This window comes from Mytilus edulis, chromosome 6 (genome assembly GCF_963676685.1).
Source record: "Mytilus edulis chromosome 6, xbMytEdul2.2, whole genome shotgun sequence".
NCBI classification, from domain to species: Eukaryota; Metazoa; Mollusca; class Bivalvia; order Mytilida; family Mytilidae; genus Mytilus; species Mytilus edulis.
This window is the reverse complement of record NC_092349.1, coordinates 82509031-82527303: the sequence shown is the minus strand read 5'-3', so window position 1 is coordinate 82527303 and position 18273 is coordinate 82509031. Positions and strand designations below refer to the sequence as shown.

The following is an 18273-nucleotide window of genomic DNA, read 5'->3' as shown; positions in this document are numbered from 1 at the left end:
TTTACTGCATCGTTACATTTCTTTATTATTGATAACACTATCCTGATTTCCTTGAATGAAGCTATTAAACCAAGAGTTCCAAATGGTGAAGTTGAAATCATCTCGTCGTAATTTTTACGGACGCCATCACGAGTTGATTGACTGTTATGGAATATCCGTTTCACAGATGATAGCCGATATTTTCCTTGTGTCGTAACTAGAATCCCGTTCCCTTTGCACGAATGTGACGTACCGAATTATACTTATTAACGGGTTTGACATTGTACTAACATGAGCAACACGACGGGTGCCACATGTGTAGCAGAATCTGCTATCCTTTCGGAGCACCACACATCGCTGTTTTTGGTGGCCCGGGTTTGTGTTGCTTAGCCTTTAATTTTGTATGTTGTGTGTTTGTGTACTATTTTTTGTCTCTTAGTATTCATCTTTGTTAGCCATGGCGTTGTCAGTTTATTTTTGATTTATGAGTTTGAACGTCCCTCGGGTATCTCTCATCCTTCTTTTACAAGAAAACAATCGTGTAACATGCAAAACAATGGTTAAAACAATTATGGTTCATAATATTGATGTTCGTTTTGGTGATAAAGTATAACGCTAAGTGGTTGGTACTATTTCAATGTCATGAATGTGGACTATCAGTTCCCATCTTATCATTCCTTTATTGTTATGACTCACATTTTATGGGAAAACTTCAAATAAGCGACCGAACGAAACACTACTTTTGGTTGCTTTCCGGGGCATTGTCAATAATTTTTGACTTGAGTTTGACTTTCCCTCTGTTGATAGATATTGTTTACGATACTTGAATATATTTCCAAGATTTGTTCCATTTACATGTCAAGTCAGTATCAACTCTACAGTTTTTTTTACAAATGAAATTCAAAAGGGGCTGAAGCTGGAGGGAACAACAATAAATTTTGGTAGGAATAAGCAGCTAAGACATCACTTTCTAGGCAGTGACTTTTCACATATTTGGAGAACAGAAAAAACATAGATTTGACAAAATTTTTAGGTATTTCCGACTATGGTTTTAATTGAATAATTTATGTGAAAAATATTGGAGTGTGCATGATTGGTTTTTATAATACAGTGAACTTTTGATTTAATCAACAACCTTTATCATATAATGTTTTATCTCGAAAACTATAATTACCTTTACCATTGGCTCACCCCTTCCATTCATTTACATAGTCATGATAGTATAAAGGAAAGTCTACCCCCTCCTAGAAAATTAAATAACAAATCATTCTTACAAAATCGAATCTTTAAAATGATTGATTTCCTTTGAATAAATTGATATCATAGTTTCTCTTTGTAATTTTCATTTCAATTTAAATTTTTAACAGGACAGATTTTGTAACTTTCAAATTATTTCCTTCATGTTGGTGTGTTGTTGATTCCTTTTTGCTGAATTAACAATCATTCCTAGAATATGTCCGTATTAAAACCATGTATTTTCCGTTATTGGGCTGCGATTTTCCTGGGTTTCTTGTTTCCGGTTTTAATTTTTCCTAACCCAAAATAAATAATTACCACGATTTAGCATATGCAGTGAAATGCAATCAAAAAAATATCACCTCATATGCAGCAATACTCATTCACATGTAAGTGTGTGTAGGCTCAATCCGGTAGCAAGTATTTTCTTGCGATTTATGGTTCATCAATACACTTTGACAAAGCCAAAGGGCAGGGTCACTGTTTCTGAAATTTCTCTGAGGAAAGACAAAACTGTGTAACTTGAAGAGTTTTAAAGCCTGGTAGTACCTTGATATACAATTCGTTTTCCTTTAAAAAAAAAAAAAAAACTTTTGTGGATATAGCTTAAGAAATTCAATCCCTGTTGCACATGTTGAAAAATAAAGCAAAGACTTAGTCCATGCAAGGATTTGTATAGTATACAAGTCCTTGGTCCATGTAGTCAACGTCTTGCAGGGGCGGATGCAGGAATTTTCGAAAGGGGGGGTGCTAACCCAGGGCAAAGGGGGGGTGCAAAACATATGTCCCGATACAAATGCATTGATCGGCAAAAATAAAGGGGGGTGCGCACCCCCGGACCCCCCCCCCCCCCTGGATCCGCCACTGTCTTGTGAAATCTTTGTGATGGTCCCTCTCCGGTAAATTATGATTGTATTGTACCATTTTGATTGAAAAGGGAGGGGGAGGGGTAGGATGAAATTTGTAAAAACAAGTCCGGACAGGCATCATTTGGGCATTGACAGGGGTTTTGAGTAAAAAAAAAAGACAGGATTAGAATTAATGTAGAAGAGAGTCAGGAAAAAGAAAAATAAACAGGCAGGACAGTATAGAATGAAAAATATGATTCCAGGATAAAAATTGAAATGCTGTTCAAATTTTTCATTCTAGCCCCCCTTCCCCCATACCTGTCAACTGACCCGTATTCTGCGGATTTGACCCGAGATTTTCACAATTGGGAGGGATCACCCAGGACACCCGTAGGGTCATTCAATGACCCAGGAATTCTGAAAATTACCCGTTTTCATCTGGATTTCTAAGCCTTGAGATTGATTTATTAAGTGATTTTCCTTTGAAATACCGGCAAATTCGTAATTCTTTTATGAACAGGAAGTTCAGCTGAGCTGTGTAAACTGTCAAATTAAGTGACCCATTAAGTGCATGACTTCAATTGACAGCTTTGGCGTCAAACACACTGTTGATTAACACTAATTACCTTAGCTTTAGGTCCTAAATAGTTCCTCTGTTTTTTTACAATTATTTTTCAACTAAAGTTACTTCCCCTTTTATGTCACCTTTCAAAATTGTTCCTTATATTTACGATTTTTGGGGTAAAAAATATTAAATCTACAACAAATAGAATTCAAATACATATTGAAATATAACTTTTCATTATTTTTATACATGTACCTTTATACAATTATAAAAAAAAAGTTAAAAAATTATTTTTTTCATCTATACTTCCTTTAACTGTTTAACTTTATTTTACCATATACATTGTACTTTATCTAATTTCACTAAGTGTGCAGTGAAAAGTCACTAGCTGGATACAAAACAGTAAATACTTTTATGTGAAGTATGTAACTTATAGTTGATTGTTCATGTTGTTAAGGCTGAGACATCAGATGTACAATATTAATATCAATAATATAAGGTCACAAATTCATCAAAAGCTTTTAAAAGTGCAATGAAAAAATAATCAATAAAATTTTAAATTACTTAACCAAGTGAACATGTTTTGGAAACTTTGATTTAAATTATAAGAAAAATGTCCCCATAATACTGAAATTCAGCTCAAAAAAGTTTGTACGCGTTATGAGTCTTATGACCTGATATTTCATTCTCAATGCAGGTCATGACCTGCATTTCCATCGTCACAGGTTAACAGGCATGCCTCCCCCTTTTCCCCCTAAAAGTCCAAAATAATATCTCCGTTATTCAAAACTTTTCAAACTGTACAGTTTTGTCTAAACACAGAGAAAATTTGATGATCATGATGATGTGAACACAGCTTTTTTTGTCAAAAGGTGTTGATCATGATCCTTAAGAAATATTAATTTATAAAATCCAAATTTGCTTGCATTGGCATAATTTGTATGGTGTTGATTGAACATTGCTTAAGACTGATTGCTACAGTATGACAGTGCTGAAAGTTTTTACTTTGACATTTTACTCCATTTGACGCTAATGGTAGCTATAAAATGCCATTTGACAAATGACAATAAAAGATTAAGGCTCATTTAAAGCTAAGATAACACAAAAATGAACAGTTGATGCATGACAATAACCCTCTTGTATGTGGTATACATGTAAACATGGTAAATGAGCGCTGTCTTCATCAGTTGGTCATACACTGTACATACACACATATACGTGTGGGAGGCATTGATATTAACCTACACAAATGTAACTCTTTGGTAATGCTACTCTCCTGACAGAGTAACTATTCTGGCTCTGGCCACATTTATTATGTTACTGTTAATGTATGATTATTGTTTCTGCGGATACTTATTAATAAGCAAGAAATAGATAAATGATATAAATCTATTTTCCCTTGAAATATGAAATGAAATGTCAGAACTGAAAAAAATGTGAGTTATGTATAAATCATCAATCTATTTACATACATTTTTGTACTATACATATATACAGTTCTAGTCAATACAGAATAAGATTTATCTACATTAAATGGTTATGACCCTTGGTGCATGATCAAATACAAAATATAAACAATTATACAGACAATTGTATAATTATATGGGCGTGACAGTGTCTTTCATATGAGAATTTAAGAAAAGAAAATAATAAATGTCGGGGCCTTTTCTTGCTGACTTCACAATAAATAAAACGAACATACCGGTAAGTTTTTTTTTTGTTGTATGCCATGGCCAGATATACTATAACTTACAATGTATGTTCTCGCCATTTAAACTCTGGAGGATAGTTTTATCTATACTATCATTGCATTGGCAATCATATCACATCTCCTTCTACACAAATTGACAAGGTATGTTTTATGATCTCTGTTTCAGGTAAAATTACCTTCCATTGTCAATTGATATAGGCAGCACTCATTTGTTATATCAATAAGATGACTGCCCCCAATCCAAAATCATGAAAATGGGAAAGGATCACTGTACATACAAGAAAGACAAACAACAGAAAGTTAATTATTTTGGATTCACTGGTATTTATTATTTTTTTTAAAGTAACAAATGCAAGGTCCATAGAAAACTGATTTAACCCTGTTATAATTATATTAACATGATTAAGCATGTTATGTAGTGTACAGTTCTTAGTAAGAATGTTTTTAAACATCATCTTTGGCCATGACAATTTTCCATATCTACCATGTCTTCAAAATTATTAATGGTATAAACCAAGATTTAATTTATGCAATAGATGGAATATAAAAAGAACAAATCAAAGCCTAAAGGACACTAAACTCTTATAAATAAGACATGGTTTGTTGCATTGGAAAGTATTTGTTTTTTCTCTCAGAAAACCAAGAATACATGTTAATACCATTAAAATCAATTAGGTAATAAAAAAAATCATGTGGCAGGATCCATAAGCACAAAGAGTTGAAGAGAAATGTCAGTGGGGAGCTGTATGCTTCAATTATGAGCTAGCTTGGAAACTGCTTCCACACTTTTTACATTTATATTTTTAGTTAATGGCATCTCTTGTTACATTTTGTACTCGGGCAATAACAACTAACCGCTGTGATATTGCCATGGTTACAGAAAATTGGGTTTAACACCAACAATCCAATGCAACAAACAAACAAACTAACAAACAAATAATAAAAACAAAAATTACTACAACATGGAAAGCTTTTAAAGATTGATTGATTTAATTTGAGCAACACAAATTCAAACAAGAACAATAAATTAAATGAACACAGCCCCAGCTGCTTCAGAGAGGTCACCTGGTCAAATTCTGCTCCATTAATTTTGTGATATTCATGTTGGTTAGTTGAAAGCTGCATTAATTGAATAAAATGTTCAAGATAAACCAGTATGTATGATTAGCTATGATTGAATTTTGCAGGTTATTATTGAAAAAGAATGGATGAAGTAATCAGTGTTTCTGTAGCTGGATATAAAGATCAAGTATTTAATTCACTGCATCAATTACAGCAAAGGGGAGTTAACTGTGATGTAACACTACAAGCATGTGATGGCACTGCAAATCTTCACAGTATCATCTTGGAGGCAAACAGTGAATCACATTCAAACCCTCATGGTTTCAACAAAACAAAAAGTCATCAAATTGACTGTACAAAATACAGTATTCAAGTAGTTGAAGCAGTGGTCATATGTTTATACACAGGTGAAATTATTATAGAAGAAAAGAATATTTCTGATCTTATCAAGGTGTCTGAAGATCTAGATCTAAATCAAATATGTGAGACTTTAAAACAGCATCATAAAACATTACCCAAACCTGTAGAATCATATCCACAATTTGACAATAGACAGGTTGAATCATCTCGGTTTATTGACAATAATGAGGATGAGAACGGTGATGATGGTGACAGTGATAATGTCACTGATGGTGAAAGTGATAATGGTGCTGATTGTGACAGTGATGTTGGCGCTGATGATGAGGATGATGGTGATGATGCTGATACCCAATGCTTTAAAAGGTCTCCAATGCATTCAGACTCAGGTGATGTATTGGGTAAAGAAATAGTAAACGAAGGAGAACATTTATATCTTAAAATTACCAACACACCAATTACATGTAAATCTGAAAATTATAGTGATCATGAAAACCTAAACAGTAATGATATTTCTGATGATGAAAATAGCATTGATACTAAACCTTGTGAGGAAGAACTTTCTGATAATGACAATTTGAAGCTTGCCATTAGTGAGGATGTACATGTTACAAGTCAAAAAGAATCTGACATCCCTGAATCTGTTATTGTCCCAAGTTCTGACAACACGAACAAACATGACATTGATAGTAACACTACTTCCTTTGTGAAAATAAGAAAGAGGACAAAAAAAGAATATGTTGATACTGTAGTGTATGAAAAATTACCCACAGAAGTTTCTGCTAAGCAGGGGAAAACAAAAGATTCTAGCAAAGCATCTTCTTTGTTAAGAAGTCAAAAGAATGTTAGGAGAAGAGGAACAAAACGCTCTTATAAATGTAATATAAAAAGTGAAGAAACAGTTTCCTCAAATAAAAGGTTAAAGCAAACAAAAGGCTTAAAGAAACAAAAACCTGTAAATCATGTAAATAAAGCCAAAAAAACTGAAAGAATAAATCGTAAACTTTTGAAAAAGAAAGAAAGGGACACATCAGACGATGATAATAATGAAGAAAAGGATGAAGATTTTACTCTGGACTCTGACATGACAAGTACAAAAAAGGAATGGAAATGTGTTCAGTGTAATCTAATTTTCCCATCATATGCAAAACGTGGAGATCATCTGAGAGAAGTTCATAAGCCTTACCCATGTGAACTGTGCGAGTGGATTGGGATACAGCCCCACCTTTATGCCTCACATATGTATGGACAACACAAAGTGGTCATTTTCCCAAAGAAATATCCATTGGTTGTATGTGATGTTGAGGTAAAATGTAATGATTTATTTATTTTTTCTTATCTGTATGTATTAACACTTCTTTTTTGGATGTCCTGTCATCCTGTGCTGAACATCAGATGTCCCTCTTCTTGTAAACAGTAGATTTTGTTCTTGTAGAAGTTGTATATGAGTTTGTATTATTAATTAACATCTTATTCTCTATGGCCCCAAACATAAAATTGCACATACATAAAATTTCAATTGTTAGCTTAACAGTAATGAGTCACTAAGCCAACAGCACAAGATAAAAGTAGACTTTAAACAGGAAATACATATGTTCTTGCAAATTACATGCAATTATATATACATCTTGGCTAGCCAAGGGTTAAGATCCACTCCCGTTCTCTTCAACCTTGGCAGATTGAGCTAACATTTGTGATATCGATGTTGTGCCATCTATCGGAAGATTAATTTAAAGTTACGCCCATTCATTCTGAATACATTATTCTTGACTAATGGTACCACTTGAACTATTCAATTTGGGGGTAAAAATATGGTAGCATCTAGATTCTACACACTTGGTAGGAAACAAAAATATACGTCAACATTCATGCATTTGTGCATGAAACATACACAGGAACTTCTATTAGTTGATTAAAAACATTCAAGTTGTCACTAAATATAGTCGTATGTTTAGTGATGTAAAGACTTGTTGCACAATTAACAAGTGGCAATTGTTTACAAACACTTTCTACATCTACACATGATCATTTTACAGGCGCTTTTTGCAGATGCAGCGAGTTTCTAGTTCAACCAATAAAAATCCTTACCTTGTGTTTCCGAAATTTTATCTCAATCCGCCAAGGGTGAAGAGAACGGGAGTGGATCATAACCCTTGGCTAGACAAGATGGTATATATAGTTATTCAAAACATTTTGCAACAATTATTATCTTTAGTTTCGAATCATATTTTTTCACCTGTTAAATGATAAAGCCACATGTACAGTATTATCATGGTACATAAACACTTTATGCACATGATGTACTATAAGCTATATACATATTTTACGTTTGTCATAGAACATGTTTTTACATTAATTAATTAATTAATTACCATTGTAATAATTTTGACTGTTCTTATTTACAGGGATGCTCACACAAATGTTTAAATATAAATTTATACAACCATAAAAAATGTCATCGCTATAAGACTGACAAATTAGTATGTCATGTTTGTGGAATGGAGTTCACATCAGAAGGAGGCTTGAGAGCTCACTCATCTCACCATAAAGAAGAAGAAATGAAATTTAAGTGTAAAGAATGTGGTAAAGTGTTTGGATGGGATCATGAACTTACAGTAAGTAATAAGGGGTCAAATGGAAACATAATCTCATTAGGGATAGCGAGTACTAAAATATATTTTCCTTTTGACTTATCTAGATCTATTTTTAGCTCACCTGGCCCGAAGGGCCAAGTGAGCTTTTCCCATCACTTTGCGTCCGGCGTCCGACGTCGGTGTCCGTCGTCTGTCGTCCGTCGTCGTTAACTTTTACAAAAAACTTCTCCTCTGAAACTACTGGGCCAAATTAATCCAAACTTGGCCACAATCATCTTTGGGGTATCTAGTTTAAAAAATGTGTGGCGTGACCCGGTCAACCAACCAAGATGGCCGCCACGGCTAAAAATAGAACATAGGGGTAAAATGCAGTTTTTGGCTTATAACTCAAAAACCAAAGCATTTAGAGGAAATCTGACAGGCGTAAAAATGTTTATCAGGTCAAGATCTGTCTGCCCTGAAATTTTCAGATGAATCGGTCAACCTGTTGTTGGGTTGCTGACCCTGAATTGGTCATTTTGAGGAAATTTTGCTGTTTTTGGTTATTATCTTGAATATTATTATAGATAGAGATAAACTGTAAACAGCATTAATGTTCATCAAAGTAAGATTTACAAATAAGTCAACATGACTGAAATGGTCAGTTGACCCCTTTAGGAGTTATTGCCCTTTATAGTCAATTTTTAACCATTTTTCGTAAATCTTAGTTATCTTTTACAAAAATCTTCTCCTCTGAAACTACTGGGCCAAATTAATTCAAACTTAACCACAATCATCTTTGAGGTACCTTGTTTGAAAAATGTGTCCGATGACCTGGCCATCCAACCAAGATGGCCACCACGGCTAAAAATAGAACAGGGGTAAAATGTAGTTTTTTGCTTATAACTCTGAAACCAAATCATTTGGAGGAAATCTGACAAGGAGTTAAATTGTTAATCAAGTCAATATATATCTGCCCTGAAATATTCAAATGAATTGGACAACCGGTTGTTGGGTTGCTGCCCTCCAATTGGTAATTTTTAAAGAAATTTTGCTATTTTTGGTTATTATCTTGAATACTATTATAGATAGTGATAAACTGTAAACAGCGATAATGTTTATCAAAGTAAGATCTACAAATAAGTCCACATGACCTAAATGGTCAATTGACCCCTTAAGGAGTTATTGCCCTTTATAGTCAATTTTTAACAATTTTCATTAATTTGGTAAATTTATGTAAATTTTTACCAAATATTTTTCTCTGTTACTAATGGGCAAAGTTCATTATAGATATAATTGTAAGAAGCAAGAATGTTCAGTAAAGTAAGAACTTCAAACACATCACCATCACCAAAATACAATTTTGTCATGAATCCATTTGTGTCCTTTGTTTAATATGCACATAGACCAAGGTGAGCGACACAGGCTCTTTAGAGCCTCTAGTTATTTAAATCAAATTTTAGATATGAAAAAAGAATCTAAAAAATATTCATAAAACACACTCTTCTTCTCAAAAGCATACCCGAAGGTAAAAATCTGAAAATGGTTATTTGATATTTCCTTATACAGATCTTTCTATGACAACTATGGAAAGGGTTCCTATAGAAAAAGTTTCAAGATTCCCAATGATGCACACCAATCAGTTTTCCAAAAATTAAATACATTAAATTTTGTATTAGTTTTATAAGATAAAAAGTGTGTGAAAACATTTTTTAGGAACTTTTATGTTTATGAGTTTGACTTTTGCACTACTAAATATGACTTAATTTGATAAATGCATAGGATTGGCATTGAACGAAAAGATAGTAAAAATAAAGCTATTACTGTTAATTCATGTTAATATTTGATTAATAGAAAGATTTAGAATAAATATTCAATGACTAATTATCTTTTTTCTCTCCACAGAAACATCTGAATGCTGAACATAAAAGTTATAAACTTTGTCATAAATGTCCATTTAAGTCCAAAGTTCAGATGACATTGTCCATTCATCTACATAATGTACATGGAGAAGCTATCCCTTCCAACATGAAAAAGTAAGCTAAGTGTACTGAAACATCATAGTTCATAGATTTGGTCTTATCTTACAGAAATAGGAAATATAAAAAAGAATGTGGTATAATTGCCAATGAGACAACTCACCACAAGAGACTAAAATGACACAGAAATTAACAACTAAAGGTCACCATAAAGCCTTCAACAATGAGTAAAGCCAATACTGCATAGTCAGTCAGAAAATGCCCTGAAATGATAAATGTAAAACAATTCAAACGAGAAAACTATGTAGTTTTCCTAAAAAAAAAATGAACACAGAAAAAAAAACCCATAAAATTGTCAAATGTCTCAAGTAATGAAACCTCAATTCATGCTTAAAAAAAATCAGTTGTGATTTAAGGGCTCTGTCTGTGTTATTATAAGATATACATTACAGCTTTACATAACATATTATGAACATCAAATGAAATGTCATGCTATTTTATTATCTGACAATATAAATTCTAGGTAGCAATATAAACAATGCCTTAAATACCTTAAAAATATACCATTCATTTTATTACCCAATTTATCAAAACTTTATGGTATGCCTGATTTGTTGTTATTTGTTGTTTATTTTTCAGATACCAGTGTGATTTGTGTGATTTCTACTGTTTCTATCCTAGTTATTTAAAAAATCATAAACAAGAAAATCATTCAGGTATACTATAAATTAAAGTAAGCATTTTAAATCCTTTTAGTGACTATAGGTCACCATATATCCTTCAACAATGAGCAAGACCCAGACTACATAGCAAGCATTAGTTTTCATTTGGTCAGTACAACCTTGATTACTTGAATACTCATAAAATCTACATTTTTACCACTCCTGCCGATGTGCTGGTCACCATTATGATTTATCATTTTTAAAATTGGCATACGTTAACAAAGAATTATAGAACCTAGAAATGTTTTTTGAATTACTGTAATTGTTCTTTTATTTCAAGATGAGAACCTCATGATACCATATATATTCTAAATTATTAAATATGTTTAGATTATAGATAGTTTCTGTCAGATAGGCAATACTGAATTACATATGTAGACTGATATTTTATAATTAGCTGTTATAGAAGTGAACAAGTAAGCTTAATTACATTATAAAATAAGAAGATATTTTGCTATACATATTTTATTTATTCTATGCTTATTTGTAGAGGATCTGAACTTCAAGTGCAGTGATTGTCCAAAGAAATTTAAAACCAATAAGTCATTATACAGTCATAGAATAGCCTCTCACAGCAGTAAGTACTATCATACTGTGGATTCATTATTATTATACCCCTGCTTTAAAAAAAAAATGGGGGTATACTGTTTTACCTCTGTCTGTCTGTCAGTCCATCCATCAGTCAGTCTGTCCCATGAATATTTTCTCAGGAACTAATTGACAGGGATTTCTGAAATTTGGTTTCAGGGTTTATATAAGTCAGTTATACCATACAATGTGTTTTTAGATTTATCGCTCAACAACTGAATTGTTTACTGAACACTTGTATCATTTTACACATGATATATATATTTATAGCAAAGTTGAAAATTTTCGTCACATTTTTCTCAAGAACTATAATCACTCAACAACTTCCTGTTAATATTTTGGCAGGGTATCATCAGTGAGCAGTAGCTTGCAGTTTTACTTGTTTATATTTGTAAGATACCAATTGTGTTGGATTTTGTCGGCACAAACAAACCAAAAGATTTAGATGTTCAAAAAATTTTAAGCGATCTAAAGGCTTGTGTGCAAACTGTGGCAAAACCACACAAACAAATTTTTAAATATAAATTTTCTAAAATCCGAAAAAATTGGAACCACAGTTTGTTGAAATATAAATGCAAATGCCAAGTACATGAAAATAAAACAGGAAAGGAAGAAAATTGATTAAAATATATATATCAAGATATATATCAAGATATTTTTTCAACACAAAGCATTTCATTACTTCCTGTTTTGATGTCAAACAAACAAAAAACAAAACATCGCCCTGTATTTCTCTTAAAATAAACTTGAGATAGACCACTATGAGGTAGACATGTACTAAAAAACAAAACCCACTGATTTCTACCTTTAAACGTTTTACAAATTTTCAAAGTACAAGAATTTCTAGGAAATGGCAATACAAACTTTGCCATAATAAAAATAGATGTACTTATGTATTGGTATTTCAATTTACATTTTAGATGAAGTATTTCGATGTGACAAGTGTAGTTACACAACAAGGTCTAGAAGAACACTTAGAACACATGAACAGTGTACACATTCTGTAAGTATTTAGATGTGACAAGTGTAGTTACACAACAAGGTCTAGAAGAACACTTAGAACACATGAACAGTGTTCACATTCTGTAAGTATTTAGATGTGACAAGTAGTTACACAACAAGGTCTAGAAGAACACTTAGAACACATGAACATTGTACACATTCTGTAAGTACAGTGTTCTAGGATTCCCATTTCCCATCACCTGTGGCAAGTTGATTTAGGACAAGGGAAAGTGAAAATTTAAATCTTTGTAACAAGTGTAGTTACACAAAAGAACACACGAACAGTGTACACACTCTGTAAGTATTTAGATGTGTCAAGTGTAGTTACACAACAAGGTCTAGAAGAACACTTAGAACACATGAACAGTGTACACATTCTGTAAGTATTTAGATGTAACAAGTGTAGTTACACAAGAAGGTCTAGAAGAACACTTAGAACACATGAACAGTGTACACACTCTGTAAGTATTTAGATGTGTCAAGTGTAGTTACACAACAAGGTCTAGAAGAACACTTAGAACACATGAACAGTGTACACATTCTGTAAGTATTTAGATGTGACAAGTGTAGTTATGCAACAAGGTCTAGAAGAAAACTTAGAACACATGAACAATGCACACATTCTGTAAGTATTTTACCTAATATTCATATTTGCATTGTAACATGATATACAGACTTCATGAAATTCCTCAGAAAACTGTGGAACATTGGTCAGACAAATGCAACAATTTCTTTTGATGAACAAAAAATCAGTCAGACTCAAACATGTAAGAAATTTTTTTCCCCAAATGTTTACTATATATAGGGCGTGCTCTGCTACACAAAGTAACACAAATTTTCATAAAGAACTTTTGCAGTTCTTAACAGTAGCTATAGTTATTGTGATTATTACCATAACAAAATATTAGCAGATACAATTATTAAGGTTTAACCAAAATGGTTGTGGTGACCAAAACAATATTTAAACTTACAAATACATTTGTCTTTAAAGTAGAGGATAGTGCATTTTTGTTTACCTCATATTTGTTCCAGTGTGTGGGAATGTTTATCTTCCCAACAGTAGACTGCATGTTTCAGATGGTCAGACATATTTCAGAGAGTCAGTAAACTTGATGATATAATAATATATATTTGCATGTAACTACAAAGAGATTATGGGTTTGTGTAAATGAGACTTTCACCTGTAGACCAGGATACCAAATTACTTCTTCAGTCAGTATTTTCATGACTTTAAAGGAGTAGGTCCGGCCTCAAATTTCAGGTTCATCTGATGAAAGAATTGACCCCTTTTTAAACACTTAAGTGTCTATTTTATTTGATTCAATTTATTTATGTGAAAGATTTTAACTAATTTAGTCATTAAAGGGAAACTTCGCAAAAAAATCAAAAATTGATATTATGTCCATTCTGTATAGAAATGCTCAACTTTATAGATATTAAAGTTTTATTCCGCTAGATAAGAGATCACCATCGATTTTAAATTTAGAGTATCAATTCTCAGCGTTCCGCCATTTTGTCGTCTTCCCCAATTTAAAATCAAGATATGTCTATTAACCACAAAGGACCAAAACTACAGTAACCGATGTAGTAGTAATTGCGTGTCGATATCTTGTCAATCGTACGGTTGTTTTTATCTGACAAACTAACTTGATACGGAAAATGTTCTTAATTTTTTTTAAATAACCATAGTCTGTTATTTTTGAACTGTTAATATTGGAATTAGTTAAAAAGTCAAAAGTTTAAATCATAAATAAGTGTTCCGTGAAAACTGTTTTCGTAAATCTAATTCGTTTATAATTCTTTAAAATAATAAATTTTATTCAAATAAATTCGGATCTTCCCTCATTTAATCACCAGCATGACTAAAGGTATTACTCCCAAAGGTATTGTGAGGGGTGTGAGGTGACACGTCCAGGTATTCAAGCGATTTCCTGTCGGGCTTGCAAGTTCATGCATCGTTTCACTTCTGTAGGTATTGATCAGTGTACACAGCCGATAATTTATAACTCTCCATTTTGAACTATCAGGTGTATAATATACATCTCTGTTTTGCGTGTCCGAAAGTGATATAATATACTAGTCATTACTAATCTCATACGCTTGTTTATAAATAACATTACTGGTGTAAAGAATATTATTTATAAAAATATAAATAATACAAAAAAAAAAGATTTGATGAAATAAAAATCTATTTACATTTTTTTTCTAAGGTTTAATTTGGGAAAATGTAATATAAACTCGTTGTCAATAGTCAAGGACAGATTGGAACATACCAGAAATATTGATTTAAAAAAATGTACGCACTTGTCGACGATTGGTTTCTACGCCTGGATAGAAAGTTACGGAGCTATATCACAATTTAAAATCTATACATGTATACATTGAACATAAGAAAGAAACATACATTTTGTGTAAATTGGGGTAACAGTTTTGTAAATAGACTAGTCCACGTATGCCAACAGTATGTAATCATCGAATTCGATAGACTATTGTATACCAAAAGAAGAAGAAGAAGAAGAGGACCAATTTGATTTAAATACAGGTCGATATAATAACTTGCTTCGGTTCATCGAAGTTATGAACATAGTAAAATCACAAATATATATATATCAATTAGATCGTTCTCCAATGAAGGAAAAATTCGACATCATCACAATTGTTCCGACATTCATGTAAAACATATGCAACTGGACGTACACTAATAAACCCCAAGGGATGTGAATATTTTCTAGGAAAACTATTGAGTATAAAAGTTTCAAATTGATTTCGGGATTTATTTTCTTTCTTGATATTCAATGACAGCAATTTAAAGAATAAACTGCTTGTCCGCTTTTTGAGTATTATTGCCAGTTGAACAGACTTATAATTACATTCAAAAATAGGGAAATTAGGATGACAATAAATTCGTTGTCTTTTTTTTTTTAAACATCGTTGGTCAAATAGCTAAAGTATTATTCGTTGTGAGAAGAAGACTATTTTAATAAGGACGCTCCCGATTATGAATACATTTGGTTGACGTTTTTCACACTTGAAAAGAATATCTCTTCGTAATTTTTCGATTCCATTCCAAGAGGATCCTTAAATTTCCTGTCAATTTTTTAAAACATCTTTTTTTTCAAATAGCTGAAGTATTCATGGTTTTGAGATTAAAATATTTTGATGAGAACATTACTTCCTAAATAGGTAAATAAAGATCGCTTTGGATGGATTAAATTATATGATTGCAATCTGTTTGAAATATTAAAGGTTGCCGATTCTAATTTAAAAAGTACATTTTTTAGTTCATACACTCGTGTTTAGAAGGCTATTTTTATTTATAAATTTATTCAATTAAAATAATTCAGTATTTTATCGTTACAAAAGTAATCAGAAGTCGTAATTCATTTAAAAGTGAGCTTATGCAAAATATATAAAAATATACAACAGCTATCCAGTTATTGTGCGACCTTATTTCTCCCGTAAATTCATTTTTATTCTTTTTCTTACATTTCTGTGTCTAAAAGTATAACTGACTCCCGTATATCATTCATACGAAATGTTGTTCACACCTGAAATGGTGAACCGTGACGCCTAGGTGTCACTGAATGAAGAATTACATAATGCTAATCTTTTAATTACCTTGAATTTAATACGCATTCAACATTCACTAAGTGTCACAAATTAATACACATTTAATTTCCACAGTACAAGCAAGTGAAAATGTTTTCTGGAATGAAGCAAAAAGTTCAGAATACAAACATGTATTTTTTAATACACTATCGATCATGTCAGTTTCATATGTTTGTTTAAAGTATTTAAAGAAAAAAAAGTCATAAAAATGTTCTATTGTATTATTTACTTTAATTACTAGAATTCGTATAAAAAACCCACACATGAATCCTACAATCTAATTTTAAAAGTTGCATGGCTATCACTTACTTTTCGTTGGTTAATAGCTACACCAAAAGTCGTCGATGCGCTTTAAATAGCGTTATTATATGGTTAACGAACAAGACTTAAATGAGATTAATTTCACTCCCGGCATGCTCAAAGACTTAAACTACGTCACATAAGTCAGGAAGTTTGATAAAATAAAATTAATAATTCCCAATTTTCTTCTTTATTACTTTTCATATCGAAATAAAACTTGGTGAATATGTTTTTTATGGTATTATGAACATAATTAGATGAAAAGTGAAAAATTGCGAATTATCCCTTTAAAAACGCTCCGATTCAAGCTCAAATATGAAAAACCTACCAAATATGCTGAAAAATGTCACTTTTAAGATGTTTTTTTGTCAAAAATGAAAGTGGCCGCATCCGTGTTCATCCTCAACCTTTATACATGTTATGTATTATCATTAAATACAACTTACATTTAAATATTTTGGATGAACACGAATGCGGCCACTTTCGTTTTACACGGAAACCGTCTAAAATTTAACCAAAATGCTAGAATTGTGAAGATTTCAGTAATTTAGCATGACTTAATGGTGCTAGTACTCGATATATGTATATCGTATTGTCAAACACAGCCCATATTTATGTAGCAGAAGCATTCTACTGTCCAATAAATAACTAAAAGTATACATTTTAACAATTTTGTAAAACTGCTATATTTTGGGGCCAAAAAGGGGTCTTACTGGACCTACTCCTTTGACTGCTTCAATTGTTAAGTTATACTTCTTTTATATAAAATTTATATTTTTACAGGAGGCTCGTCCATTTTCATGTCATATTTGTGAATACAGCTGCAAGTTGAAAGGAAATTTGAACAGCCATATGAAAAACATTCATAAATTAGAGATAATTTCAACTCATAAACTACGTGAAAAAATGATAAAGACAGGAAAAGGTTATAATGAATACATGAGTGCTAGGCGGAGTTTCATAGATTCAGAAAAGAGTTCATCAGATCTATCTGTACAGACGAGACCAATAAGTGAAAAAACAATTACAACTGAGAAAAGTTATAATGAATATGGTGGGGAAAGAATGCATTTTATGGAATCAGAAAGAATTTCATCCAATTTAACATTGCAGAATAGACCAATCAGTGAAAGTTATAATGAACACATACCAGTACATGTATCTGAAGAGAGACATGTACAAATGGGAGATAATTTAGAAAAATATCAGGAGTTATTGAACTTTGTTGGGAATTGTAACATACCATTATCATACTCTTAAAAGACTGCAGCTTAATTGCAGACATATTTCATTTATGAAATAAGATTAAGAAGGCAAATGGGGGAATGTGTCAAAACATATTTTGAGAAAGCCAAACCATGTGTGTCGAGTATTTCTTGACTGATCATTATGTTTTTTGTTAGGATTTTTTATTAGATCAAAACACATGACAGAACTGATCAAATCCTATTTATAATCACAATCAATTTGTTTATTGACAAATTGTAAATGGTGACTTTCAAGTCAAATAATATGTATACCAAATTTTGTGAAGACTTGATATTCTTTGGTTTGTGTAAGCAAGGTCTGACCTACCAATTATAATTTGTAAAGAAAACCCTGAACACACACATTTGTTTAACGTATTTTAGCCATCAAACATGCTAAAGTATAATGTTAAAGTCATTCTTATTATAGATTTGAAAATTTTAGTGCCATTTATTTTGACAGTTTTTTTGTTTGTTTGTATTGTTAAGATAACT

General features: G+C 31.9%; 1 protein-coding gene across 2 annotated transcripts; it reads left to right on the top strand.

The window, feature by feature from the left end:
* Window positions 1-1464: 1464 nt before the first annotated feature.
* On the top strand, window positions 1465-17913 carry LOC139528657 (zinc finger protein 254-like). 2 transcript variants are annotated; one of them, XM_071324750.1, is made up of 9 exons: window positions 1465-1604; window positions 4506-4660; window positions 5527-7064; window positions 8164-8373; window positions 10237-10367; window positions 10950-11026; window positions 11523-11609; window positions 12541-12623; window positions 17315-17913. In XM_071324750.1, exons 3-9 carry the CDS (start codon window positions 5544-5546, stop codon window positions 17789-17791), a joined length of 2586 nt encoding a protein of 861 aa, XP_071180851.1. In that variant the 5' UTR covers window positions 1465-1604; window positions 4506-4660; window positions 5527-5543; the 3' UTR covers window positions 17792-17913. The 2 variants fall into 2 exon arrangements, with proteins under 2 accessions (XP_071180851.1, XP_071180852.1); XM_071324751.1 differs by lacking the exon at window positions 4506-4660 and having other exon boundaries at window positions 1474-1604.
* The last annotated feature ends 360 nt before the right edge of the window (window positions 17914-18273 follow it).

Bases quoted from the DNA above. Each gene is read 5' to 3' on its own strand.
- LOC139528657 (XM_071324750.1), top strand. From the start codon at position 5,544: ATGGATGAAGTAATCAGTGTTTCTGTAGCTGGATATAAAGATCAAGTA. The intron at 10,368-10,949 runs GTAAGCTAAGTG...TTTATTTTTCAG, and splicing joins ATCCCTTCCAACATGAAAAA to ATACCAGTGTGATTTGTGTG. The intron at 12,624-17,314 runs GTAAGTATTTAG...ATATTTTTACAG, and splicing joins ATGAACAGTGTACACATTCT to GAGGCTCGTCCATTTTCATG.